The following is a 26,170-nucleotide window of genomic DNA, read 5'->3' on the forward strand; positions in this document are numbered from 1 at the left end:
AACGAGGGGCCTCTAACGGGTCGGTGCCAGGGGTGATGCTAAACATCCCCCCAGCAGGAATTGTGCGCCTGTCCCAGCAGTGGTGGTGAGGCTGAGAGATATCTCAGTAGGCCACCCCAGGGGCAGAGTATAGGGGTGTCGGGATGAGATGAAATACTCTGTGGACAGGGGCATCGATTTGGGGGTCCTTATGTGATCTAGTGCCGTGCAGCCCTTGGTCCCAGCTCCGTCAAAATTCACCCCCATCCACAGGGCCCAGGGCCCAGGGCCGAGGGGGCCAGGCCTGCTGGGGGAGGAGGTGGCCTTCAGCAACGTGTCCTGTCCCATTCGTCTTTCTCTCTCATCTGAAAGCCCCCAGCCCTCCACAGCTCTGCCGAGTTACAGATGCGTCAGCGCGTGACTCACGGGGAGCCCTCCTTCCCCCGAGGTGGCCGAGGGCCACCCAGGTGACACCAGCCCACCGTCTTGGTTCCTTTCTCGCCTTCCCCTCCCCAAAGGGCTAAAAATAAAGTGTAAAACGGTCAAGATGACTATTTCATGACGATAACGTTTATGCTTTTATAACAAGAAAGTAAAGCGGGAAACTGTATAGAAGGCAAACTGGGCGGCTGCCCAAATTAGAATCCAGGAGGTCAGAGCAGGAAGGAGATTGGCTCGATGGCGTGGGTACCAGGCTCATTCAGAAACAGCTCTGCGAGCAAGCCACCCTCCCGAGGAGGCAAAGAGGAGTGGGAAGCACACGAGGCTCCCATTCAGAGAGTCTCCTTCTCCACACCGTGTTCTTAGGGAGGCCCGGCTGGGAGCGCCAGGGCTTGGTCTGCACGCGGGCTTCACGCCACCGCCCCCCGTTGCAAAGTCTCAGCGTGTGAAGCGTCACTGTCAGCGCTGGGGGTGTGATCCTAGCTTGGTGGTTGTGTCTTCCTCTTTTACAGGTGGGTCCTGAAATGGTAGGGGACTGCCTGGGTCTGGGGTTTGCGTTAGTAACACAGAGGCAGGAGACGTAGATGGGTGTGTACGTGGGAAACTGACCATGAGTTCATTGATGACACTTTTGAGTTCGTGATGGGTCTCTGGGTCTTTATGATTTCGTCTGTTCTCTTTACCTGTATATTGGAAGTTTTTCATCCCTTAAAAATATCTATCACCCGCCCGGTGTGGCTCAGTGGTTGAAGGTCAACCTATGAACCAAGAGGTCCCGGTTCGATTCCCAGTCGGGGCACATGCCCGGGTTGTGGGCTCAATCCCTAGTGGGGGGCGTGCAGAAGGCAGCCAGTTGATGTTTCTGTCCCTGTCTCTCCCTCTCTGAAATAAATAAACATATATGTTAAAAAAAAAAAAAAAAGAAAAGAAAAGAAAGAAACGGGAGGCTCCAGTCGCCGCCTGCCCAGGGCTTCTGTTCATCCAGTGCCTCCGTTCACCCCACGGAGTCGCACAGCCGGAACGGGCGTTCCTCTCTGGCTTTGCATAGCTGCTTCCTGTTCCCTCTTCTCCATGAAGCACCGGAGCGATTTGCCACGAAAAGGAGGCTCACAGTGTTGCTCCAGATTGGGGTCGTTTCCAGTTCTGCTCTCAGAGGTGGTCACCAAGGCTGGTCCGTGGCTGTGCAGCCTGGCATTGCGGCCCTGCCCCTCCCCATGATGCTGCCAGGCCAAAGTGTGGACTTTGTGTTATAAAGTAAGACGCCCCTGGTGGTTTCAAGCGGGGGAGGGTATAATTGCATGAGATTTTAGGAAGATTAATCGACTACAGATCATACTAGTTGGGAATGTCAAGGAGGTGAGTGGTTGGGATAATATGGTTATTATCATACTAGAGGCCTGATGCACGAAGGTTCGTGCAATAGGCCTTCCTTCCCCTGGCTGCCGGCACCGGTTTTCCTCCGGCACCCGGGACCCAGGCCTTCGCTCTGGCCGCCGCCTTCAGTGTTCAAGGCTCCAGCCGGAGCCTTCAGTCTTCTCCGCTCCGGCCAGAGCGCCGCTCCTGTAGCTCCCTCCGCCCCCCACCTTCCCCCTCATAGCAGGCATCCCGCCCTGCCTGGCTGCTCTGTGCCTGCATATGCAAATTAACCCAACATACTCACTCCTGATTGGCTTGTGGGTGTTGTGGAGGTACGGTCAATTTGCATATTTCTCTTTTCTCATGTAGATTACTAGTACATGATAGAATATGATTTCTAAGGTGCAGGCATTTGGAAGTGGTCATTTTCTTGCCAGACACAGCGTGAGGACCTTCAGTAATGTCCACAGATCTGCCCAATCATTTGCCACCGTGCCCTCCTGCCAGGAACCCTCCCACCTGGAACCACAAACCTCCAGCCACAGGGGAAGAGCAGTACCTGGCATGAGAAAGTGTCTGGCGCCCTCTGGTGGCAGATAAGAGGAAATGCCTGAGCCTTCTCCCATTTCCACCGATGGGGGACCACAGTCTTGTTGAGTTGAGTTGAGTTGAGGGTAAGTAAACGAAGGCCCAGAGGTCCCCCCACGCTGAGCAAGGGGCAAAGTCCCCATGGGTGTGTGTAGACGTACTTGAGTCCGTTCTGTCTCCTTCAGGTCACTCGGCTTCCAAGTGACAGGCAGGCTAAAGCTCAGCGCGGGACTCAGCCTGCAGACACGGGATCCCTTAGAATTTACTCTAAGGATTTCCATGCCCCACAGCCTTTCTGCGGCCGTTTCCTCCTGCCAAATGGTGGGCTGGAGGAAGTGCAGGATCGAGGGCCCGCAGAACCTGAGCTCCGATCCCGTTGTGGGGCCATAAGCCAGTAACCTAACTTCTCTGTGCCTCAGTTGCTTCATCTGTAAACTGGAGCGGGGGAGACCCACGTCCCAGCGTGGTTGCGAGGACTAAGTTACAGACGTGTCTAAGGGCCCTGGCCCCGAGGGCTCTTCGAGGAAACTGACTTTGTGTTGCTGCTGGTAGTGGCATCGGTGTGGCCAGGCAGAGTGGCGGTGGATCCTGAGCAGTGAGGACAAAATTGGGGCCCATGGGGTGACGGCCTGAGCACTCTGGTGAATGAGAATGAGGAATACCAAGAACCAGGAAGTGGCCTGACAGCTCCGCCTGCCGGGGCTGGGCCGCCTCTGACGCAGCCCTGCTGTCTTCCTGAGGCCCCTGGCGGAGTTCATTGTGGCTCGGGGGTCCTTTGAAGGGGCAGGCTGTGCCCGTGTGATAACCAGACAGAACTTCTTCAACAAGTAGCAGCAACTTATTTTTATTGATCAGAGAGAGAAAGAGAGCGACAGAGACATCAGTGATGAGAGAGAATCATCAACTAGCTGCCTCCTGCACATCCCCTACTGGGGACCAAGCCTGCAACCCGGGCATGTGCCCTGACTGGGAATCGAACCCTGACCTTCTGGTTCATGGGTCAACACACAACTACTGAGCCACACAGGCTGGGTCATATGTATCCCATGTTTTGCAGGCTTCCTGCTGTTTATGGATTGTGTTTTATTCATGCATGTATGATGCAGAACGCTCCTTCTTAGGGGGGACATTTCAGCCTGCATATTTGAAGACAGAGGAACACACTTGTATCAATTGAGGGCACAGAGGGCAAGTGAGAATGAGAACAGTGTTATGCCAACCGGGGAGTTGGCATTATGTTTCACAGGCAGCTGGGAAGTGGAGGACACAGTCCAGACTCTGTCTTTTCTGGGCTGGTGCTGCCCTCTAGTGGCGAAGAGCTACAGTGGACCTGGGCGCCCTCTGCACTCCACCCACTTGAAGGGACTTAAAAGAACTCTGTGTCCAGCTAAGGAAACATAGTGCCTAGGGGAGACCTGCCATGCAGGCCGACCTCCTGGGACTCAGCATCCCTGAGACACAGAAAGGGTTCTAGGATGCATGTCCCAGGCCCCAGACGCTTTGAGCACAGCCCCTAATCCCCAGTGGGCTGCAAGGCGGATCCCCTTTCCACACTCAGCTGAGGTCTGGCTGATTCCCCCGGCTTCACTGCTGTCCCCGGGTTCGCTTCCTGGTCTTTCTCTAACAGGCGTCCTCAAACTATGGCCTGCGGGCCACATGCGGCCCGCCGAGGACATTTATCCGGCCCGCCGGGTGCCGCTGCCTGTCCTGCTTAGCAGCCGACTCGTCCCGGGCCCGCCCTGCGCACAGGAATTTGTTCATAGTTTTGTTTTTTTTTAAACTATAGTCCGGCCCTCCAATGGTCTGAGGGACAGTGAACTGGCCCTCTGTTTAAAAAGTTTGAGGACCCCTGCTCTAGAACCTAGTTGGCCCTGGAGCCTGGGTTCAAAGGTACCTCTATCATGTACGCGCTGTGTGGCCTCAAGGCAACTGACTAACCTCTCTGAGCTTCTGTTCTTCCATTTATAATAAGAGTATGGTACCGTGAACCTTGTCAGTGGTCATGCGTATTTTTGTTTGCGCTCAGGTACCTCAGAAGGGACGACTTGGAGAAAGACAGTGCCTCAGGGTGGAAGGTTAATAGTAGGCTGTACCCCGTTCTGAGTGCATCCGTCACACTCAGACAGAACAAAGGACCAGCCAGATCTCCTCCAGTCTAGAAGAGGCCGAAGCACTCACCCACGTGCACTGGCCAGTGAGAAGCTACGCAGAGATCCTTGTCTGTTTCCTCGAGTTTTTTATCCGCAAATCTACCCCGGAAGTGATCTGTCCTCTGTCACGCACACAGCCCTCAGTTCCACCGGTCCCTGCCAGCAAATCAGGTTGTCCCGTGAGGCCACTGTGGCTGCAGGTCCGTGGCCAGGAAGGGACCAGAGCTGGGCCCGGGACCCGGGGCAGTGAGCCACACAGGCCAGGCCAGCACCATCTTTTTAAGTCAACCGTGTAGCCTGCCTCCTGAGCTACTGTTGGAACAACAACAGATAGCAACTCTAAAACCCGCAGCATCGCAATGAATACCCACCTCATCCGATGTCCTCAGAGCATGCCATTGTGTCAGCTTTGTTACTTGCTCAATTCCATGCTCATAAACATTTCCTCACATTTGGAAATAATTTGTGGCTTCAATTTTTCTCCTGTACAAGGATTCCTGAGTTTGCACAATGGGTGCTGAGAAATAGTAGCCAACTATAAATTAAACAAATTACATAGTGCCCAATAAAGGAGAAAGCAAAATTATAAAAATTCTTTCAAAAATGTTTATGGCAGAAAAATGGTTTGATGATAGACGTGTCTATATTTTAATATGCTTCAGGTGATGGGGGTGGAATTCTCGGAAAGTGTGTGTGGCCCACAAACATTTTTAAGTGACCAATCAAAATATTATAGGATTCACACAGCCGGTGTGGCTCAGTGGGTGAGTGTCGACTATGAATCAGGAGGTCACAGTTCAATTCCCAGTCAGGGCACATGCCCAGGTGGCAGTCTCGATCCCCAGTAGGGGGCGTGCAGGAGGCAGCCGATCAGTGATGTTTCTCTCTCTCTTTCCCTCTCCCTTCCTCTCTGAAATCAATCAAACTATATTTAAAAAATATTATAGGATATCTGCATAATACAGGCCGAAAATTAGAAATGCAAGCTTTTCCCCTCCAGGATTTTAGACTGATTCCTACGATGTGATTTGTGTAACCAGACATCTCATCCTGTTGATTGGGACCATGTCCTTGCCCTTTGACTGTTTTGCTCATGGAACGACCCTGGGCTTTGTCATCTAATCTCTGTCTCCTGTTCTTCCTCCAGGAATCCTCTTCACAATGCTGGTGTTTGGACCCGCGTGCGGGTTCATCCTGGGCTCTTTCTGTACCAAAATCTACGTGGACGCTGTGTTCATTGATACAAGTAAGGAGTACCCCTCGGTTTCCGAGCACCGTCACAAACCTCCCCCTGCCTGGGAAAGGAGCGGTCAGCCTGTGGTTCTGAGACCGTCCTAGCTGGGGGCAGCCCTACTGTGTGCACCTGTGTGTGCAGCTGGCGGCCCGCCTGAGATCAGAAGGAAGGGGCACGAGTCGGGTTCAGGGGGCCTGGACTCGAAGTGGGGGACTCCCCGTGGAGGATCTTGCCCCTCATCTGTAAATGAATGGCAGTGGCGATTGTAGCCTCCTCGCTGGGCTATGGTGAGGAATGAGTGAGAAACTAGACGTGGAGAGGCCAGGCATGTGCGAGTGCTCTTTGAATGCTGGTTCGTTAACCTATGTGAGGACTAAACCTTTTTCTTTTCTCTTTAAAAAAAAAAAAAAGGTTTTTATTGATTTTAGAGAGAGAGGATGGGAGGGAGATAGAGCGATAGAAACATGGATGAGACAGAGAGAGACATCGATCGGTTGCCTCCTGCACGCCCCCTACTCGGGACCAAGCCCACAACCTGGGCATGTGCCCTGCCCAGGAATTGAACCAGGACCTCTTGGCTCATGGGTCGATGCTCAGCCACGGAGCCACGCCAGCTGGGCCGGCCTCAGTCTTTTTAGAACCCAGTCTCCGAGGTGACATCTCCTTGCTGCTGTATCCTGTGTGCGCCACGCCAGAGAAGGGATGACTATACAAGGATGCAAATACCCAGGGTGGGGACCGCTGGGGGTTGTCCCGGTCACTGCCTGCCTGGGTGGCACCGCTCTAGCTCAAGCCTGAGAGCGGGTGTTCTGTTCCTGAGCTGTTCCACGAGTGTGGAGCCACGTGGCCTTTCTCTCTGAAAACAGCATGCGGGAAGCAATCCCACCTCTTACTGCCGATCTATCCTCGGGATCAATAAGAACTCCCAGACCCCGAGTTCTCCATCCATCATCTCCTGCCAGTGCCAAATTTACTGATTCACCCCAAAGAAATAATGCGGCTTTAAATCCAATCAAGTCACTGTGATTCACTCCATTAATCCCGCTGATATATTTACTGGTAGCTAATGATGTTACAAATTTCCAAGGGAGAAAAAAAAGAAGGCTCAGACGCAGCCTTACTGATTCTTCAAAGGCCTGGGTCTGCGAAGGCTGCCGTTGGCGGAGTTGATTGGCCCTTTGAACCCTATTCCAAGGTGATGAGGGTCAGAGAAACAGCACTGAAGCGAGTCGGCTGCCATCTTATCTGACAAAAAAGCCAGCTCCCGCCACCTCACGGGAGGCCGCACCAGCGGGAACAGCAGGCGGGATGGGGAGGGGGCGCCCTCCCAGTGTGGGGGAGCCGCCTGGGGGGGAGCCGCATGGCCCTTGGCATGTGAGCAGCGGCCCCTGGAATCAAGGCCTGGGGCTAAACACAATCTCGGAACCAAAGAGAACCTCAGACGTCATTCTCTCCCAGCTCCTCCTTTGTACAAAGGAGGAAACTGAGGCCGAGGGAGGGGCAGGGACGTCCCCGACCGAGGGGTGCGTCGGTGTAAACCCAGGCGTCCTGGGTGGGCGTGAGGTCCCATCCCCACGCTCCCCCTGGGCATGAGCTGGCATCGTAGTGCCTAGTAGCAAGGGCTGGCCAGCTGGCTGGAGGCGGCTTAGCTTGTCCGTTCCTGGTCCCCTGGGTGACATGCCTTTGCCATGCTTTCCCTGTGGCCACATGTGCATCTCCACTTCATTCTGCCCCTCATCTCACCCCTCGGGGCCCAGCGTGAAGCCCCCTCCTCCGGGGTCCCGGCTCAGGGGCAGTGTGCAGCCTCCCATGTCCGTCTTGCTGACAAGTTCACGGGGGGTCTGACTGCTGTGTGTCAGGAATGGGAGTCGCTCCCCCTCTTTGCTTCCCTCTGAAGGCCACGGCCTGCTGGTGCTGCTTCTCACCAGCAGAGGGCAGGAGAACACAATGGATTGTGTTGGAGAACCAGCCAGGGAATTCTGGAGCGATTTTTCTTTTCTTTTTTTTTAAATATATTTTTATTGATATTTTACAGAGAGGAAGGGAGAGGGATAGAGAGCTAGAAACATCGATGAGAGAGAAACATCGATCAGCTGCCTCCTGCACACCTCCCACTGGGGATGTGCCCGCAACCAAGGTACATGCCCTTGACTGGAATCGAACCCGGGACCCTTCAGTCCGCAGGTTGATGCTCTATCCACTGAGCCAAACCGGTTTTGGCTGGAGCGATTTTTCTTTTTCTCCGCCTGTGACTGAAAGGCGATCTGTCTCCAAATGGGTTGGGGCTGTGCTTTAAGGAGGGGCCCTCGGTTTTTTTTAGGGATGACCCTCCTCTATCGTTTCCTCACCAAGACCGAGGCCCCCTTAGGACTGTCTGGTCTGTGGTAGTGTGTCCTCAAGCGTGAATATAAGGGGCCGCACACCCAGCACATGCTCCTGAAATTCCAGCTGAGAGCCAGCCGGACCGGGAAAGGCACAGCCTGGGATTGTGGGGAGGCGGGCCAGGGGCCCATGGGGGCCCTGCTGGGGCAGACGAAGGAGAGCACTGCCTGCCTAGCATAGCTGGCAGCAGCTGCGGACACAGGGTGGCAGGGAGAGAGCGCTGAGGATTCCTTCCTCTGGACTCACTCGCCCAGGGGCAGGGCCTTTTTCTGCCAAGGGCCATCCGGATGTTTATCACATCATTCGCGGGCCATACACATTTATCGACTTAAAAATTAGCTGCTCTATTTGGTCAGACATTTACCTAACTCACCCCTGACGCCTTGGCAGGGCCAGACCGAATGATTTGGCCTCGCAGGCCAGACGGTCCCACCTCCTGAATTAGCCCAACAGCCGGGACCCTGAGTGCTCCATGCTGCCCTCCACCCGCAGCCCCTTCCTGTCTCCACTTCTAATTAGGTCTGTAACTTAATGACACTCTTGGAGTTCTCGGGTCCCATAGCAAAAATTCCACAAACTGGGTTAGACAAATAGATAAATGGACTGAAAAAAAAAAATGGCAAAACTACCCAGAGAGCCACAGTGTCACTTCTTCTTCAGGTCTGAGAAGCGAATGTCCCCAGTTTGCCGGGATCCGCCCTCTCACAGCCTCGGGGATCCTCCTGGGTTGCTGGGCTGGTTCGTTCCGAGCTGGTTCAACCCTATTTCCGGTGGTTTTCTTCCGAACTTATAACGGAAATGGTCATGGGAAGTGGGAAGAAATCTCAGCCCCCTGTGTTTGCATGACCTTCAGCAGAGGCAGCACACGAACAGCAGCCAAAAGCTTGCCCGGCTTCCCGGACACAACCACAGAAACACGCCGAATGTCAGAATCCAAGGCGTGGAAGGGTTAGGAGAACAGACAGTGCTGAGCACGAATCCTTGCAAGCTATAGACACCAATGCAAAGGCCGGCCTGCGCTGTGCCGGCCTCCTGACAGACGGACATTTCCGGCGTGGTGACCCAGTGTGGAGCTGCCCCACTCTCCTGCTGTCCCTGCTTCTACCGCCCCTCTGCCTGCAGTGACCGAGGGCTGGACAGGTGTCTGGAGGGAGCCTACTTAGTCAGCTCCCGGCACCCTGAGGATGCCCCGCCTGGATTCTGGCCCCACCCCATTCTCTTGAGCATCTTTCTTCGTCTGCGAGTCCAGTTCCATTGGCATGTTGGTACATCTAAGCAAAGGGACAGATTCGTGCTTCTCAGCGTCGTGTGGACATCTGACTTACAGTAGCCCTCGCCAGGAGGCTGAGGCTGTAGCAACGTTTCCAGATCAAGACGCAAACTAGAATCAGATGGAAAGAGAAGTCAAGAGATTTCTTGCCTTGCCCCCAAAGTACCTCAGACAGCACCTTCGCTCTCCCCAGCCTGCCCCAGAGTGCTGTTCTTAAGGAGCGTGGATTTCCCTTTGCTAAGCCTTTTGTACCAGTCAGAGTAGGCTAGGTTCTGCTGCAGTAACAAACACCCTCAGCAGCTCCAGGGCTTAGAATCCTAAAAGTTTCGTTCTTGCTCGTGTTGTATGCCCAGTGCAGGTCAGCGGGGACTATTGCTCATTGTAGCCTCCCGTACCACCCGAGGGGTTTTCACATGCTCCCATGACCAGCGGCACGGAGCATGGCGAGTGGCACACCGGCTTATGTGTACCTGCCTCCCCTCAGACACACACACACACACACACACACACACACACACACACACACACACACACACACAGGCTTATATGTACTTTCCTCCCCTCAGATACACACACACCGGCTTATATGTACCTCCCTCCCCTTAGAAGGGGCGTGATGTATCCCCCCTCCCCCACACACACACATTTTACTGCCAAAACGATGGTGCCAGGCCACATGCCCCTTGTTTTCAGAAGAAAAGACCCAAATGGAGATCTCAGTAGCGTCTACCGCACCATCGTTTGCTAGCCGACATGGACAGTTCCCCCTCCACATGGAGAATGCTGGAGCGGTCACCTGTTGAGCAGGTGGAGGGCGTTGCACCATAACGAGCTAAAACGCCTCCTGAACATGCCCTCGCTGTGCTGATGGGTAGACAAAGGAGGCATCTTGGAAGCGTCTTTTCTCAGACCAGGTCCGAGCCTCGGTGGTCTTCTTGGGAAGCACTGATATCGGAAGGAAACACCGCCGGCGGCATGCTCAAAGCCACGTGGCAGCGGGACAGAGCACGCCCTCGGCGGCTGAATGCCTGCATCCTACCTTCCGCTCCGTGAACTTGGGTCAGATCCCTGACCTTCCTGAGCCTCGATCTCTGCAGCTGGGGAAAGTGGGGGTCATGGAAGACTGCTGTGCAGGCCTGACAGAAGGGTTGGCAGTCAATGATGGTGGCATTTGCGTTGGTGCTGGCTGAAGAGTCTGCAGGCAGAGCCTCTTACAGATGGTGGTCATCTGGCGTCTCTGGTCCATTTTATTCCCAAGTCCGTCTATCCACCTGGCCCAGGCCTCAGTCCTGTTGGTTCTTAGCTCATGTGCATGGCCCAGGTCTCCAAGAATTTCCTCCAGGCTCCGGGGACGTGAAGTTCTCAGCAAAGAGCCATTTCTAAGCAGCTCATCTGGGAGCGCTGCCATGGAGATAGAGAAAGCTGCACCAGGGAGTAAGCTGTGGTTTATGTCTTTATGCCTTTAGCTGGCAAATCAAAGAAACGACCGTGTCAGAGCCTCGCTCAGGCGCGCTGCCTTTAAGCCTACGAGCTGGCTGCAAGCTCTCCAGCAGAGGCCTGGCCCCAAACCACAGGCCGCACGAGGTTGGCATTAGCCTGTCCATGGCAGACCGGAGGCAGGACCCCAGCCATAAATGTGACGTTATCATCGACTCAGTACTCACGCTCATGTCAGGCATCTTCTGAGCCCTTTAGTTCTCCTGTGGTCATTCGATCTTCCCCCAACTTGATGTGGCACATGCTGTCCTTGTCATCCTGGTGGCACGTACGGGTAAGTCCGCTGACGCACGGGGTTCAGATCACTGGCCTGAGATCACACAGCGAGCAGCGGGCAGGATTTCAGCCCAGGCATCTTGGCTTTTGACTTCGGTGCCGCACCTTATGATCTCTGAACCAGATCTAAGGCAGGGAGTGGGTGCTGGCCGGTGTGGCTCAGTGGTTGAGCGTCGGCCCGTGCACTAGGAGGTCATGGTTTGATTCTGATCAGGACACATGCCGAGTTGCAGGCTCGATCCCAGGAGGGAATGTGCAGGAAGCAGCCAGTCCATGTTTCTCTCTCATCATCGATGTTTCAATTTCCCTCTCTCTCTCCCTTCCTCTCACTAAATATATATGTGTGTGTGTGTGTGTGTGTGTGTGTGTGTGTGTGTGTGTATATATATATATATATATATATATACATATATATATATATATATATATACATACATGTATATATATATATATATATATATATAATTTTTTTTTAAAGCAGGGAGTGGGGTGTTGAATGGGATCTCAGATTAACTGCTTTGGGAAGGGGAGGTGCAAATGAGTATACCTAGTAAAACTATACCCTTGGATAATAAACGTTTGCGTGTGTGTGTGTGTGTGTGTGTGTGTGTGTTGGTAGCACACCGAGCCAGGGAATTGCAACCTAAATCCAGAAGGTGTCTGGCTTCTCGCTGGTTTTGTTTAGCCCGATACAGTACAGGGTAGATACGTATCTGGAATTACAGGGGAACGTAATCAGACTGGAGTTTGGGAAGCATGGAAGCACCGATATGAAACCGATGCTTTGCCCGGCGTCCAGTCCCCCGACCCCAAGCCCTTTCCAGAGCTCTCGGCCCGTCTGTGCACCCGACTCAAAACCTCGGCCAAGTGCAGGCCCCGCCCCGCCCCCTCGGCTGACTGCGCTCTTCCTGGTTGCAGGTAACCTGGACATCACCCCGGACGACCCCCGCTGGATTGGAGCCTGGTGGGCCGGCTTTCTGCTCTGTGGTGCCTTACTCTTCTTCTCTTCCCTCTTGATGTTCGGGTTCCCACAGTCTCTGCCCCTGCACTCAGACCCCGCCGTGGAGAGTGAGCAGGCCATGCTCCCCGAGAGGGAGTACGAGCGGCCCCCGCCCAGCAACGGGGTCCTGCGGCACCCGCTGGAGCCGGACAGCAGCGCCTCCTGCTTCCAGCAGCTGAAAGGTGAGGCGCCCCGTCCGCGGGCGGCCGGGGTTCGAGGGTGATCGAGGGCAGGGGGACGCTGGAAATCAGGACGGGCTGAGGGGGGCAGGAGGCAGAATCGACCTTGTTTTGCATGACTTCAGGCCTGTGCCTGACGGGCCTCTGAGAAGTCAGTGACCTCATGTGCGAAGTAGCTCCAGTTAGTGAAGGGCGGCAGACCAGTGTCCCCAGAGGAGAACCCCGAGGCTGGCGTAGCAGCTGATGAATAATAAACATAGGTGTTCGCAGAAGGAAGACAGCGACAGGCAGGCGGGAGCTGGACATTTCACAGCACGCTCTTGCACTCTCTCATGCCGCCTGTAAGCGCGGGGAAGCGTTAAAAGGGCTTTTGAAGTTGGCTCCCTTTGCCGGCACGGGCTTTCTGTAAAAGCCACAAACACAGTGCATTTCTTCAGGCTCACTCTCCTTCCATCCCCTCCATGGGAGGTGAGTGTGCTCCTCGGGAAGGAATGAATAGCCAAGTCACGTTGTAGGCAATTAACAGTCACACTGTAGAGCATTAACAGTCACACTGTAGAGCATTAACAGTCACACTGTAGAGTATTAACAGTCACACTGTAGGGTATTAACGTCACACTGTAGAGCAATAACAGTCACACTGTAGAGTATTAACAGTCACACTGTAGGGTATTAACAGTCACACTGTAGAGTATTAACAGTCACACTGTAGGGTATTAACAGTCACACTATAGAATATTAACGTCACACTAGAGTATTAACAGTCACACTGTAGAATAATAACAGTCATGCTGTAGAGTAATAACAGTCACACTGTAGAATAATAACAGTCACACTGTAGAATAATAACAGTCACACTGTAGAATAATAACAGTCATGCTGTAGAGTATTAACAGTCACACTGTAGAATATTAATAGTCACACTGTAGAATAATAACAGTCACACTGTAGAATATTAACAGTCACACTGTAGGGTATTAACAGTCACACTGTAGAGTATTAACAGTCACACTGTAGGGTATTAACAGTCACACTATAGAATATTAACGTCACACTAGAGTATTAACAGTCACACTGTAGAATAATAACAGTCATGCTGTAGAGTAATAACAGTCACACTGTAGAATAATAACAGTCACACTGTAGAATAATAACAGTCACACTGTAGAATAATAACAGTCACGCTGTAGAGTAATAACAGTCACACTGTAGAATAATAACAGTCATGCTGTAGAGTAATAACAGCCACACATAGAGTATTAACAGTCACACTGTAGAATAATAACAAAGTCATGCTGTAGAGTAATAACAGCCACACTGTAAAGTATTAACAGTGACACTGTAGAATAGTAACAGTCACACTGTAGAATAATAACAGTCACACTGCAGAATAATAACAGTCACACTGTAGAATAATAATGTCACATTGTAGAATAGTAACAAAGTCATGCTATAGAGTAATAACAGTCACACTATAGAATATTAACAGTCACACTGTAGAATAATAACAGTCACACTATAGAATATTAACAGTCACACTGTAGAATAATAACAAAGTCACGCTATAGAGTAATAACAGTCACACTGTAGAATAATAACAGAGTCACGCTGTAGAAACGGTTTCTTCTTTGGCCATTAATCTGTCCCCTGCCCTGCTCTGCAGAGAGCAAAGGTTCCTGGGAAGAGCTGGCATTGCACGCAGAGCGCCCTCTGCCTTTCCCTGCTGGACCGGGAAGGTCACCCAGCTCCTGGGAACCCTGGGCTGCCTGCCTGGGTTCAGGGCAACAATGACTCATCAGCAGGTGCCCACTGACTTTTCAACAGCGTGTACGGGCTCCTCCAGCTGCTGGCCAGCAGCACAGAGGAACCTCAGACATGGGGCCTCCCAGACTAGACAGAGCTGTTTCCTAAGAGGGCGGGAAGAACCAGCTCCCTGCGAGCCTTGCTGGCATATCCTGACCCTCGGGTGGGCTTTCCCGCGGCAGGTCCCAGCCGTTTAAACCCTGGAGGCAGAGCCCTGCCTTTGATCATTGAAAGAGCAGAGCTTCAAAGGCTGAGTACTCGTCTGTGTGCTGGTCACGGCCAAGCGGCCCCTTCCTGTCCCAGAAAAGATAGCTGCGCCGGCCACAGCGGGGACAGCGGGCACAGCTGAACAGGCTCAGAGCCTTCAAAGCCAGCCCCACAGTGTGGAGTGGCTAATGACTCCCAGAGCACTTGCCTGGGCCGCCCGCCCGGCCGCTCGATGAGGTGATGAGGTGGGCGTGACTATCTTTGCGCCACCCATCGGGACAGCAGGACTGGGCCCAGGCCTCCAGACTAAATTCCGAGCTTGTCCCAGTGTTCTGCACAAGGATTCACTCAACTGATAATGAACTAACCAAGGAGGGAAAAGGGAATCAGCGGGGGGTTGATGGAACAAAAGCCCTTTTGTGATTTTTTTTTAATATGTTTTTATTGGCTTCAGAGAGGAAGGGAGAGGGAGAGAGAGAGAAACATCAGTGAGAGAGAATCATTGATAAGCTGCCTCCTGCACGCCCCCTACTGGGGATTGAATCTGCAGCCCGGGCATGTGCCCTGATGGGGATCGAACTGTGACCTCCTGGTTCCTAGGGCGATGCTCATCCACTGAGCCACGCCCGCCGCGCCCTTTACATTCTTGCCACTCAGCACCCCCTCCAGAAGACCTTTGCGTCTGGGGAGGTGAAATCTGCTGGCTTGATGCCTTCTCCACCCTTCGCCCCTGGGCTCTGATTTTACCACCTGAATCTCCCACCTGCTCCTGGCGCCTCCTTCAGCGCAGTCTGCCCTGAGCCCTCTGGTCTGGTGTCCACACGATGATGGTTTCAGGACCATGTTCTGCTTAAAGGGACAGGGACAGCGCCTGTTACACGTGCCCAGCCGGTGACGTTCTGCCCGTGCAGCCTCTCATCCTGTCCCCACACCGGCCTCCCTCGCAGCCTCTCAGTCCCCCGCATCCCCAGGCTCTGAGCACCCCAGGATCTGGCCTGCTGTTCCCTCCAGTGGAGCTCTGAGCCCGTCATAGGGCCTCGGCTGCTTTCTCCTGCCTCCTGTCAGCAACAGCCCCCCCGACCCCCCGAAGTATGTTGCTCGGTGTCACCATCCCGGTGTGGCCTTTATCCAGGTAATCATTCATTCATTCTGTGAGCCCCACAGGGGAGCGTCTGCGGCTGGTTTTGCTCGAGTCTTATAGGTCTCGGTGCCTATGTGATGAATGGGGGGCCCGTGGATCACGGGGCGCGCACGGCCAAGCCAGCACAGCTTGCTGCTCTCCTTGAAGCCGCCCCCCCCCCCCCAAGTGCTGACCTGTGTTTACCCTCGCAGGGCTGAGGCTGCAGCTGGCCAGGGCGACCCTCTGTGTGGGCGCGCCTGCTCCTGGTGCCCAGCCCGGCGTCCGGAGGGCCGGCCCGAGGCCCAGGCTGACCCGGGCGGTACTCTGGGCTGTGTGTCTTCCCGCGCTAGCAGGTGCTGTGCTCCTTGGCCGGTGCCACTCGCCCCACCGCTGCCCCTCCCCCATTCAGTAGGGCCTGGCCAGGGACCCAGCTCCCGCCCGGGCCTCTGCAGCTCGGCCTCCCCCCTGTGCCAGCCGGCAGTGTGTTTCTGCCACATTTTTCTTCATCAGGGCCTGTGCCTCTCGGCATAATGTTACCGCGAGGAGCCCGCTGGTCGGAGGGCCTGGTCCTGCGGGCTGAATGCTGAGTGTTTTTGCCCCGAGATGTGTCCTCAGAGCTGTGCCCTCCTGCCTGTGGGCTCCCGTTCACATCTTCTTTCCTGAGGCCCAGGGCACGGGGCCCTCTGCCTCCCAACACTGGGAACCCCGGGCCAGGCCACTCCAGGGAATCAGATCGCACCCCAGGGACCAGCCTGTGCCCGACCAGGAGGTCAGCATCAACCACTGAGCCACACCGGCTGGGCACAGCCCACACTTAAACATGACACCATCAGCCTCCCTCTAGATATCTCTGCAATCCTTCCAGAAACAATGTGTACGTAACCAAGGGCAACGTCTCAGCACTAAAGCACAGGTTTTCAGTGTGTAGACACTTGTAGATGTTTCTGTGAAATGACACTTCTTAAAAAGTCAGATTGTCAGCAACGTTCCAAACCCTGTGAAAGGTAAACAAACACGCCCGTACAGGCCAGGATATGTGCTGTAAAGAAGCGGTCCATGGATGAATCCCGAGGACTGAAAGTGGTTCCCCTCTCTGTTCTTCTTACTCATTCCCTTTCAAATGATTTTGTTCCATGTGTGTATGTGGCATGGTTATTTAATCCAATTTCACAGGATTAAAGCCGCCACAGAGCCACGGAGGCCACGAGCCCAGTGTGGCCTGGTGGCTTCTCAGCGGGGGTGTGGGGTTGGGTCGCTCAGCCACACGATGCTGAGCCGCCGTCGGCTGTCCAGTCCATTCTCATAGCTAAGTTTCTCCCATTTCGTCAAAGGACCCTTGGTCCCTCCTTTTGAAACGTGGCATCTTCCCCAGGTGTGATGGATTTAAGTTTTGTGTATCTGCAGTTCCCGACCCGTTGTTCTGTCATGCTGATTTATTGAGCTGGTCTGTGACCATTATTAAAGACTTGCATGTCCTCTTTATTATTTTATTCTCATTAGCTGGGCCATTTAGAGGGTCCGTCTCCCAGGAGATGCGGTTGAGCCTGTGTAATTAGGTGTGTGCCTGAGGACAGCTGGCTAATCCATCACCTGGGGGTGCGCTGGGCGCCTGCTCACCTCCTTACGCCGTGTGACCCTGCCTCCGAGCGGTTCTCCCTGGACCTGGGATGCGCTTGAGCTTTTGCTTCCATGAAGGGGGAAAGCAGCACAGCGCATGCCAAGTGGGCCCGTTGCTGTGGGCACAGCCGGGCGGCGTCCCCTGGCTCGGTCACTGCACTCCGCTTTTACAGACGTTTGCCTTCTTTGCCTCCCACCAGGACCCTTACTCACATCAGACTTTCCCATAGGTAGCTTTAAACCTCCTGTTTTAACCGAGCATCGTCTCAAGCTGTGGTCGCCATGCAGCGTCACACTTGATGTATGTTACAGTTCAGTTCACTGTTTTGTAAGTGCGCGTTAAGAGAAAGGTGTGACGAGTTCATGTTTGCATAAAGCGTCTATTTCCAGTGTATATTAGGTTCTCAATAAATACTAGTTACATTTTGAGAAAGAGATACAAATTGGAGATTGTAGGGAAAAGGCTAAGAGACTGAAAAACTGGGAAAAAATAATAACAAAGTAAAATCACGGTGTGAATATCGAAACGATGGGCTGTGCGGGTGTCCCCAGGGCCCACTTGCACTGGCAGGATCCACGGCCCCACCACAGTGAAGGAGATCGGGTCAGAGGTCACATACCGAGGATGCTAATCACGGGAAATATCCAAATAATGAGATTACTTTTAAAGAATTAAAAAGAAACCAAATATCCCGTTTTTATTTTTTTTAACTTTGTTTTAAAGAAAATTACTATTAAAAAAATTTTTTTTTATTGATTTCAGAGAGAGGAAGGGAGAGGGAGAAAGAGAGAAACATTGATGATGACAATCATGGATCGGCTGCCTCCTGCACGCCCCCTACTGGGGATCAAGCCTGCAACTTGGGCATGTGCCCTGACCGGGAATCAAACCAGTGACCCCTGGGTTCACAGGTTGATGCTCAACCACTGAGCCACCCCGGCCAGGCCCAAATGTCCCATCTTTAAAAGCACTAATGTAAAAGGAAGTCTTAGTGGTTTCTGAACCCATGTACTTTAGGAGAAATACAGTGCAATGAAATGAGATTAACATGGTGGCCCCAACAAGCCCTACTCTGGCTCTGGGCTGGCGGATTGGGCGGTGGGAAGACCACCTGAGGAAGGAGAAACACGGGGAGCAAAGACCTGGGGCAGAGTGCTCCCCTGAGGAAACAGCCCCGGTGCAGAGATGGGGGGGGGCGGGAGCCGTGGTCTCAGGAGAAACAGCCCAGCAGGCGGGGCTGAGCTGGAGGGAGGAGGGGGTGAGGTAGCAAGTGTGATCGGACAGCTGAGGGGCAGACTCCGGGCCATCGCTGGGTGTGGCTGTGTCCATGGTGGAGTTTGGAGCAGGCACGGGATGGGAGCTGATCCCGTTGGCTGCCGGGTGGGGACTGATGGCACTGGATCAAGAATGAAAACTAAGACCCAGCTGAGAGCCCCTGGCAGCTCTGTCCAGGGAGGTGTCCGTGAAGGTGATGGGGACAAGGGTGGGGGAGTTTATATATTTATCAATAGATATGGGAGAGCCTAGACTTTCATTTCTTCCTTGGAATTGTTCAGATTAAGTACATATACAGTTATAAATGTTAATCACATATATCTGCACGTAGATATTGATGTAAAAATATTTCTCTCTTTTCCGCGTCCAGCGCGGCAAAGAGTGGGTCCAGTTCCTGAGTAGAGGAGCTGGGGACTGAGAAATAAAAGAAAGAAAGAGACAAGACACAAAGTGGAAGGGAAAAGCTGGGATCCGGGTGGGACCGCTGCCCTCCTCTGCTGGAGAGACAGTGACCCAGAGCCGATGCAGGTGTTTATTTTATACCCCACATACCAGGAAGTGTCACCAAAAGTCAGGACAAAGGAGATTATTTGCATTCTTTTTTTTTAAAATATATTTTATTGATTTTTTTTTTTTACAGAGAGGAAGGGAGAGGGATAGAGAGTTAGAAACATCGATCAGCTGCCTCCTGCACACCCCCTACTGGGGATGTGCCTGCAACCAAGGTACATGCCCTTGACTGGAATCGAACCTGGGACCTTTCAGTCAGCAGGCCGACGCTCTATCCACTGAGCCACACCGGTTAGGGCTATTTGCATTCTTGTGTAGGCCCCAGCATTCCTGGTGCTTGACTGGATTTACATATCAAAACACACTCCCCGCCACCTGGGCTGAAATGAAGGTCAAGCTGGTAACACTCTTGCCTTTTTGGCAAAGCGCGTTCCCAGGGCGTGGCTTTGCCTGTCGCCTTGGGTTCAGCTGACAATTTAAAGAAATGCCCATGTGCCTTCCCAGGCGCTGTCTACAAGATATGTTGATAGAACATAGTTATACACTTACAATTTATAACATATAACTTAGGTGTATTTCCCCTTTAGAGAAACCCCAATCTCCTTTGGGGGGGGAATAAGTAGTGATTGCTTATAAAATATTTTTGGTAAGTTGTGTTTATAAAATATTTAGTGTTCCCACTGAACTGTAATAACAGGCATGTTATAGTCTCCCCTGTTTTAGTACTTGTCAGTTTCGCTGGCAAAAAAGCAGCTACGTTTGGAGTTTGGAGTTTGGAGTTTGGAGTTGAGGGTGACTTACGGGCTATAGATTTTGGCCTGAGGAACTGGGCGGTTCCCACTGCCGTTTACTGACTCAGGCAACAAGGGCCTTGGGGGCAGAGGGCCTGGGCGTGCCGTGTGTGTGACCTTGGCCCCTGCTTCTCTCTCCCTCAGTGATCCCCAAGGTCACCAAGCACCTGCTCTCCAACCCCGTGTTCACCTGCATCGTCCTGGCCGCCTGCATGGAGATCGCCGTGGTGGCCGGCTTCGCTGCCTTCCTGGGGAAGTACCTGGAGCAGCAGTTTAACCTCACCACCTCCTCTGCCAACCAGCTGCTCGGTGAGTCCGCCTCAGCCCCCGGGAGGCGGGGGAGGCTGTCCTGCTCATAATCAATACGACAGGAGCGTCCAGAGCCCGGCCGGTGTGGCTCAGTGGTTGAGTGTTGACCTAGGAACCAGGAGGTCACGGTTCGATTCCCGCTCAGGGCACATGCCTGGGTTGCAGGCTCGATCCCCAGTAGAGAGCGTGCAGGAGGCAGCTGATTGATGATTCTCATCATTGATGTTTCTCTCTCTCTTTCCCTCTCCCTTCCTCTCTGTGCTATTTTCTTACAGAGCTCAACCTCCCTGATTATATTTTTCTGACTCTGCTATTAAAATTAATTTGCATTCACTGAGCACGTAGCAGCTGGTAGATGTAGTTGACTGACCTAGAATCTGTTGATTGGCAAGGAGGAAGCCTACTGGGCCGGGAAATGGGCCACACAATCCACCCCATGGACAAATGACGCCTGTGGTCATGTAAATTCGAGTTTGCAATGAAGCACGTTGGTCCCCCTAAAATCCCATGAGTCTCTGAGAATCATAAATAACAGGTTATGGTCCTGCTGCCTTGCAGATGGTTCTGTTTATGAGAGAGAGAGAGAGAGAGAGAGAGAGAGAGAGAGAGAGAGAGAGAGGGAGAGAGAGAGAGGGAGAGAGAGAGAGATGGAGAGGCGCCAGTTACTCACCACGAGCCCCAGAATATACTGCCTGGCTTGGTGCTCGTTCCTGGGAGGCTCTGGGACTGCTTAGAGCGCCGTCTGGGGCTGGCGGCTGTGGGCCCTTCGGTTAAACGGCCTCCTGGCCCCTCCTCGGAGCACTCCTGGCCCGGTTAGAAGAGGAGGGCCATCCCTGTGAGTGGCAGCCGGACCCAGTCACTCAGCAGCGCGGAGAGCCCCAGCTCCTGGTCCTCCTTTCTCAGTGCGTGTGCGTCCCACCTTATATGTCTTCGTTTCTCGGCCGTCCCCGCACCAGCTATGTTTCCATGCGGGGACCCCACTCACACCATAGGGGGGTGCATTCAGACACCTGGGAACTGAGTTGGTACGTGTGTGTCTCCCCAACTTTCTGTGAGCTCCTTGGGGCTGAGACGAGGCCCTTGATGGAGACGTGGGCACCGGGAGGGAGGCCCCACCGCCCCTGCTCACGGCGCGCTCTGCCTCCGCCCTCCAGGGATGACCGCGATCCCCTGCGCCTGCCTGGGCATCTTCCTGGGCGGCCTGCTGGTGAAGAAGTTCAGCCTGTCTGCCCTGGGCGCCATCCGGATGGCCATGCTCGTCAACCTGGTGTCCACGGCGTGCTACGTCTCCTTCCTCTTCCTGGGCTGCGACACGGGCCCCGTGGCCGGGGTTACTGTTCCCTATGGAAACACGTGAGTCCCGGAATGTCTGCCCAGCAGGCCAGCTCCCTCTCACGGGAGGGCTCTGGCCTAGGACCCGGGCGGAGGCGTAGATGGCGCCTCTGCATCTGACTCCCAAGGTCAGAGAATCGTGTGACCCCTGGGCCGGGAGGGCAGACCACGCCCCTCGACGGCTCTCCCAGGGCAGCGGACAGACACCGGGGAGTCGGTCAGACATCACTCCCCGGACGACTCACATAACTGCTTCTCACGTTTAACTGTGGGAATAATGTGAAGATAGGAAATAAAAATGAATTTTATTGTAATATTCAGCTTCAAGTAAAGGATGGAATAGGCGTCAACACTTCCCTAGACTATTAGGAGCTATTATTACGCTCACACGGTAATTACAGGCTCTGGCCTGGGTAGGACTTGGTAAGTGTGGGAGGCAGAATAAAAAGGAGAGACGGGAGAGGCGAGGGGGGAACTTAGTTTGATGGGGCTACTTTTCTTACTGTCTAGTGACTCCCCGGAGATGCCGGTGCTGACAGCTTCCCCTTTGCCACGTGGGACTCGGGCTGCCTTGAGAAGCCGGCCTGGAGCTGAGACTGTGGCACCGCTGGCCTGCAGTTCCTCTCCTCCCTGGCTGCCTCCTCCAGGCAGGCCGCCAGGCCCACTTCTGCAGTTAAGCCAGAAGCTGCAGTGGAGCTGGGCTCAAGGAGAGACCCTGTCCCTCTTACACTCTAAAAACACCCCTTCTGCCCCTTCCTCTTTGCGATTTGCTTGCTCAAGGTCACTGTGCCTTTAGTGGCGCAAAAGCAAGTTTAAAATATCTGTTATTTTTCATAGGAAATCACACTCAAGCAGACGGTAATTACTGAGGCAGCCTAGCATAGGTGTTCGTTAGACGCCACGAGGCTGGCTGTCTGCTGGGCGGAATCAAACAGAGACAAGGACTGAAGAGGGGAGACGTTAGTGGCCAGCTGTGCCGGGTGGAGTTGTTGGCCCAGTGGAGGCCGTGGTAATCCGGAGAGGCAGCATGGAGGAGGTGGCCCTGAGCAGCGCTCCCACCAGCCAGCCAGCCAGCCTGGCTCCGTGGTGCGGGGCAGCCCGCAGACGCTCAGCGGTGGCTCTGGGCTGCATCTTGCAGGACCAGCGGGTTAAGAGGAGGAAAAGCAAGGGGGTGACACATCCCAGCAAAGAGGTGTCACTGGGGGTCCTGGGGAAGCGGCCTTTCTCTGACAGGCTGTTTTCCTTCTTTTCCAGCTCAGCACCTGGCGCAGCCCTGGACCCCTACTCGCCCTGCAATAAAAACTGTGAATGCCAAACCGACTCCTTCACGCCCGTGTGCGGCGCGGACGGCGTCACCTACCTGTCTGCCTGCTTCGCTGGCTGCAGCAGCACGGTACGTGGCTTCCTCGGGGCGCGGGAGGGCGCCGGGACGCGGGGACGCGGCTGCTGACACCCGAAGGTCAGGGGCAGGGGTGGGCAACCACACTGCGTCTTCTCTCAGCCTGCCCTGCTCCTGCAAGTGTTTTGTGGGCCTGGCGGCCTGCCTGGAGGAGGCAGCCAGGGAAGAGAGGAACTGCAGGCCAGCTGCAAGAAAGACATCCTCCTGCAAGAAATCAAGTTGGTTTCCAAAAAGCATCTCAGAGCAGAGGAAAGGAAACATTCAAAGGAAGCTGTGCGTGTGGAGCCAGAGAAAGACTGTGGCTGGAGGCACGCACAGGGGGTCCGTGAGGGAGGACCGCTCTGCGGTAATGAGCTCCCCAGCAACAGGAGTATGCAAGGGCAGGCTAGCAAACCATGAGCGGGGCGCCCTCTTCCACAGCGGAGACCGGCTGGCATCAGTTCCGCCTCTTCCCTGCACAGCCCCTTGGCCTTCTGGGTCTCCACCTCCCACGGTACCTTTTGTGGCTCTCCCTCCCTGGCTGGAATTACACAGCTGGCAGGAGCCTGCCGCTTTCCGTGTTCTCCGCACGGAGACCCCATGCCAAGGGACTGGTCACCAGCTCTGGCGGATCCTACCTGCCAGGGTCTCTCGCGCCTGCCCTTCCGCATCCCCCCCCCCCCCCCCCCCCCCGCTAAGCCTTCCTCATCTCTCACTGGGACCAGGGTGGTGGTTGCCCAACTGGTCTCCCAGCTCCGGTGGCCCCCTTCTGGCCTGTCCTCTACGCTGCAACCAAATGATCTCTGAGGCTGCAGGTGACCCTGGCCAAGCTGCTCTGTGAACGGGAAGGGAGAGCCAGGCGCTGCCCTGGGTTTGCGTCCTCAGCATGTGTCTGTCCCAGCCGCTCCCTCCCGCTGTACCTCCGTCCAGCCTTCCCCACACCACAGGGGCTTCCCTGCTTCTCCCTGCGGAGGGACCACTCCTACGGCCCCTCCTGTGTGAAACCCTCCCTGCCCTCCTTTACCTTTGGGGTCCTGGTGCCCCTCTGTCCTTTCACCGAGTGGCCTGCTGGTGTCCAGCCCTGCTCTTCCCTGGGGCCCAGGGTCGCCCCGGTGGGAGGCCAGATAAGAAAAGGGCTGAGTGCTTTTTCAGGCACCAAGTGGGAATTCCCTGCTTCCTGTCCTTGCCACATCTTGTGTCTGGGGAGCAGCCATTTTTTGGGTAGAAAACGCTGGTCGTTTATTTTCATTTCCAAGATGTATCTTCCTTTGCTTTTAACATTTAGACTCCTGGCCAGTTATTAACATTTTTTCCTATAGAGAAAATAAATCACCATGGGGGTGGGTGGAGAAGAACTGATGTCTTAAATTAGATGATAAAGCAGTTTCTTTATGTGAGTGGAAGGGAATTTTTTTAAAAGGGAAGGAGCCCGGAGAAGGATGAAAATAAAAACACAAGCTATTCTTTCTCATGACAACAATGTCATTAATATTCAAGGAGTTATATCGTAAGTAGTGTTGGTTTTTGTCCTGTTAGGAGAGGTAAGTACAGGCGAGTGCCCTGAGACCAGAGGATCTCTACTCTAGGGCAGTGGTCGGCAAACTCCTTAGTCAACAGAGCCAAATACCAACAGGACAACGATTGAAATTTCTTTGGAGAGCCAATTTTTTAAACTTAAACTTCTTCTAACGCCACTTCTTCAAAATAGACTTGCCCAGACCGTGGTATTTTGTGGAAGTGCCACACTCAAGGGGCCAAAGAGCCGCATGTGGCTCTCGAGTCGCGGTTTGCCGACCACTGCTCTAGAGCATTCTCTGGCCCAGACATCATAACGTCTAGAGCACAGAGGAGCAGGTGTCACTCGGGACAGTGTCCCAGTGCCTCGTGGTGTCATCGGCCCTCTGCCGCCTCGGTGAGGAGCATGTCCCACGGAGGAGGGAGGACCACAGCCCTGTCTCAGATACAGGACTAGGGCTTATACGTTTTTATTGATGTCAGAGAGGAAGGGAGAGAGAGAGAGAAACATCAGTGATGAGAGAGAATCATCGATCGGCTGCCTCCTGCACGCCCCCCTCTGGGGATCGAGCCCGCAACCGGGGCATGTGCCCTGACCAGGAATCGAACTGTGACCCCCTGGTTCATAGGTCGATGCTCAACCACTGAGCCACACTGGCCGGGCTCCACTTCCCAGGTTTCACATCAGACTCAGTACATAGAACACCATCTCCCCCATCGCTGTCCCCTTAGCAAAGCAATCTTCCAACTAGAAATTAGTTTATTTGTACGATGAATAGCAATGGATCCATCAGTGTGAATGTGGGGGGAACCCACACAAAAACAACTCTATTCACCAGTATTTTTGACACTGCTGACGAGTGTTTTGTGTTTGTAATGGGAGCTGTCAAAATAGCACACGTATGCCTTCCTTCCGCAGCAGAAAACGAATCCAAGATCCCAGAGAGTCATTTTTCTATTTTTGTGGTCGCGGCTTTATTGTGATTATTTATCCCCATCATTGGATGTGAACAGAAACATTTCTCAATGGAAATTAACGTCTGAGTCGTGGCACAGGCGTGCGATTCTCAATGGCTGTGCTGTTCTTCCTTTGTTGGTTTCTTTATTTTTTAAAGTTCTAGACTTTTCAAGAAATGATACATTCTTATGGTTCAAAAATCAGGAATTATAGAAAGGAGGGCGTGAAAACTCTCCTTTCTACCTCGGCCTCCCACTTTTCAACCCCCACTCTGCCCAGTGGGTGATACTATTCCTGGTTCCTTGCAAGCTGTCTTTCTGGATTTTAATGCCTGTTTAGGGTCTTATTCTGTACCTGTTGTTTGTAGGGTTTTGTTGTCAATGACTTACCTTGGAGTTCTTTTCATACTAGTACGTAGAGAGCACTCGCTTACCTTTTTGACAGCTGTATAGTATTCCACCGTGTCCCCAATCCCTGTAGGTAGGCACTCAGATGGCTGCAAAACTTTATTTCTCGCAGTGTTGTGACTCGTGTTAAACTTAGGGCATTTGGTGCCCAGGCAGGTCTGTTTAGGGTAAGTTCTGGTGCTGTAATCACACCAGGGTGCCGGCTCTGGGCAGGCTGCTTAGGACAGAGGATCCAGCCCAACAGTGTGTCCCCCAACGTCAGCACCTGGATGAAGCCCCTGTGCAGGGCACAGTCATAAAGGGGGGCCCTGTTGGAGGTGGGCATAGAGGCTTTGGACATCCTTGCAAGCATCCATGTAACTTTGTGGGGTAAGCAAAGCCTGTCGCATGTTCTGTGGGTAAAGAAAAGAAGGGAGAAGAAAAAGGCAAGGAGGGAGGGGCTGGGGGGAGGATGTTCGAGTCGGGGGTGACCCTCAGGAGGATGCACCCCTGTGCCCTGAAAGCTGAGCGGCCCTGGGAAGGAGAGCAGTGAGTTGTTTACGATTGTTTTCACTCTGCATTCCTTAAAGGCCCCTGGCTATTATTTCCCCACCTT

The 26,170-nt window shown here is 53.7% G+C and overlaps 1 protein-coding gene across 3 annotated transcripts in view; it reads left to right on the forward strand.

Moving 5' to 3' along the window:
• Positions 1-26,170, forward strand: part of SLCO3A1 (solute carrier organic anion transporter family member 3A1) — a 236,112-nt gene that overhangs the window by 112,625 nt on the left and 97,317 nt on the right. For all 3 annotated transcript variants that reach the window (XM_080651706.1, XM_080651704.1, XM_080651705.1), the window contains exons 3-7: positions 5,662-5,760; positions 12,092-12,355; positions 19,821-19,985; positions 21,140-21,338; positions 22,572-22,710. In XM_080651706.1, coding sequence (XP_080507832.1) covers positions 5,662-5,760; positions 12,092-12,355; positions 19,821-19,985; positions 21,140-21,338; positions 22,572-22,710 — 866 coding nt within the window. The remainder of the gene's footprint in view (positions 1-5,661; positions 5,761-12,091; positions 12,356-19,820; positions 19,986-21,139; positions 21,339-22,571; positions 22,711-26,170) is intronic.

This window comes from Plecotus auritus, assembly GCF_963455305.1.
Source record: "Plecotus auritus genome assembly, chromosome: 15".
Taxonomy (NCBI): Eukaryota; Metazoa; Chordata; class Mammalia; order Chiroptera; family Vespertilionidae; genus Plecotus; species Plecotus auritus.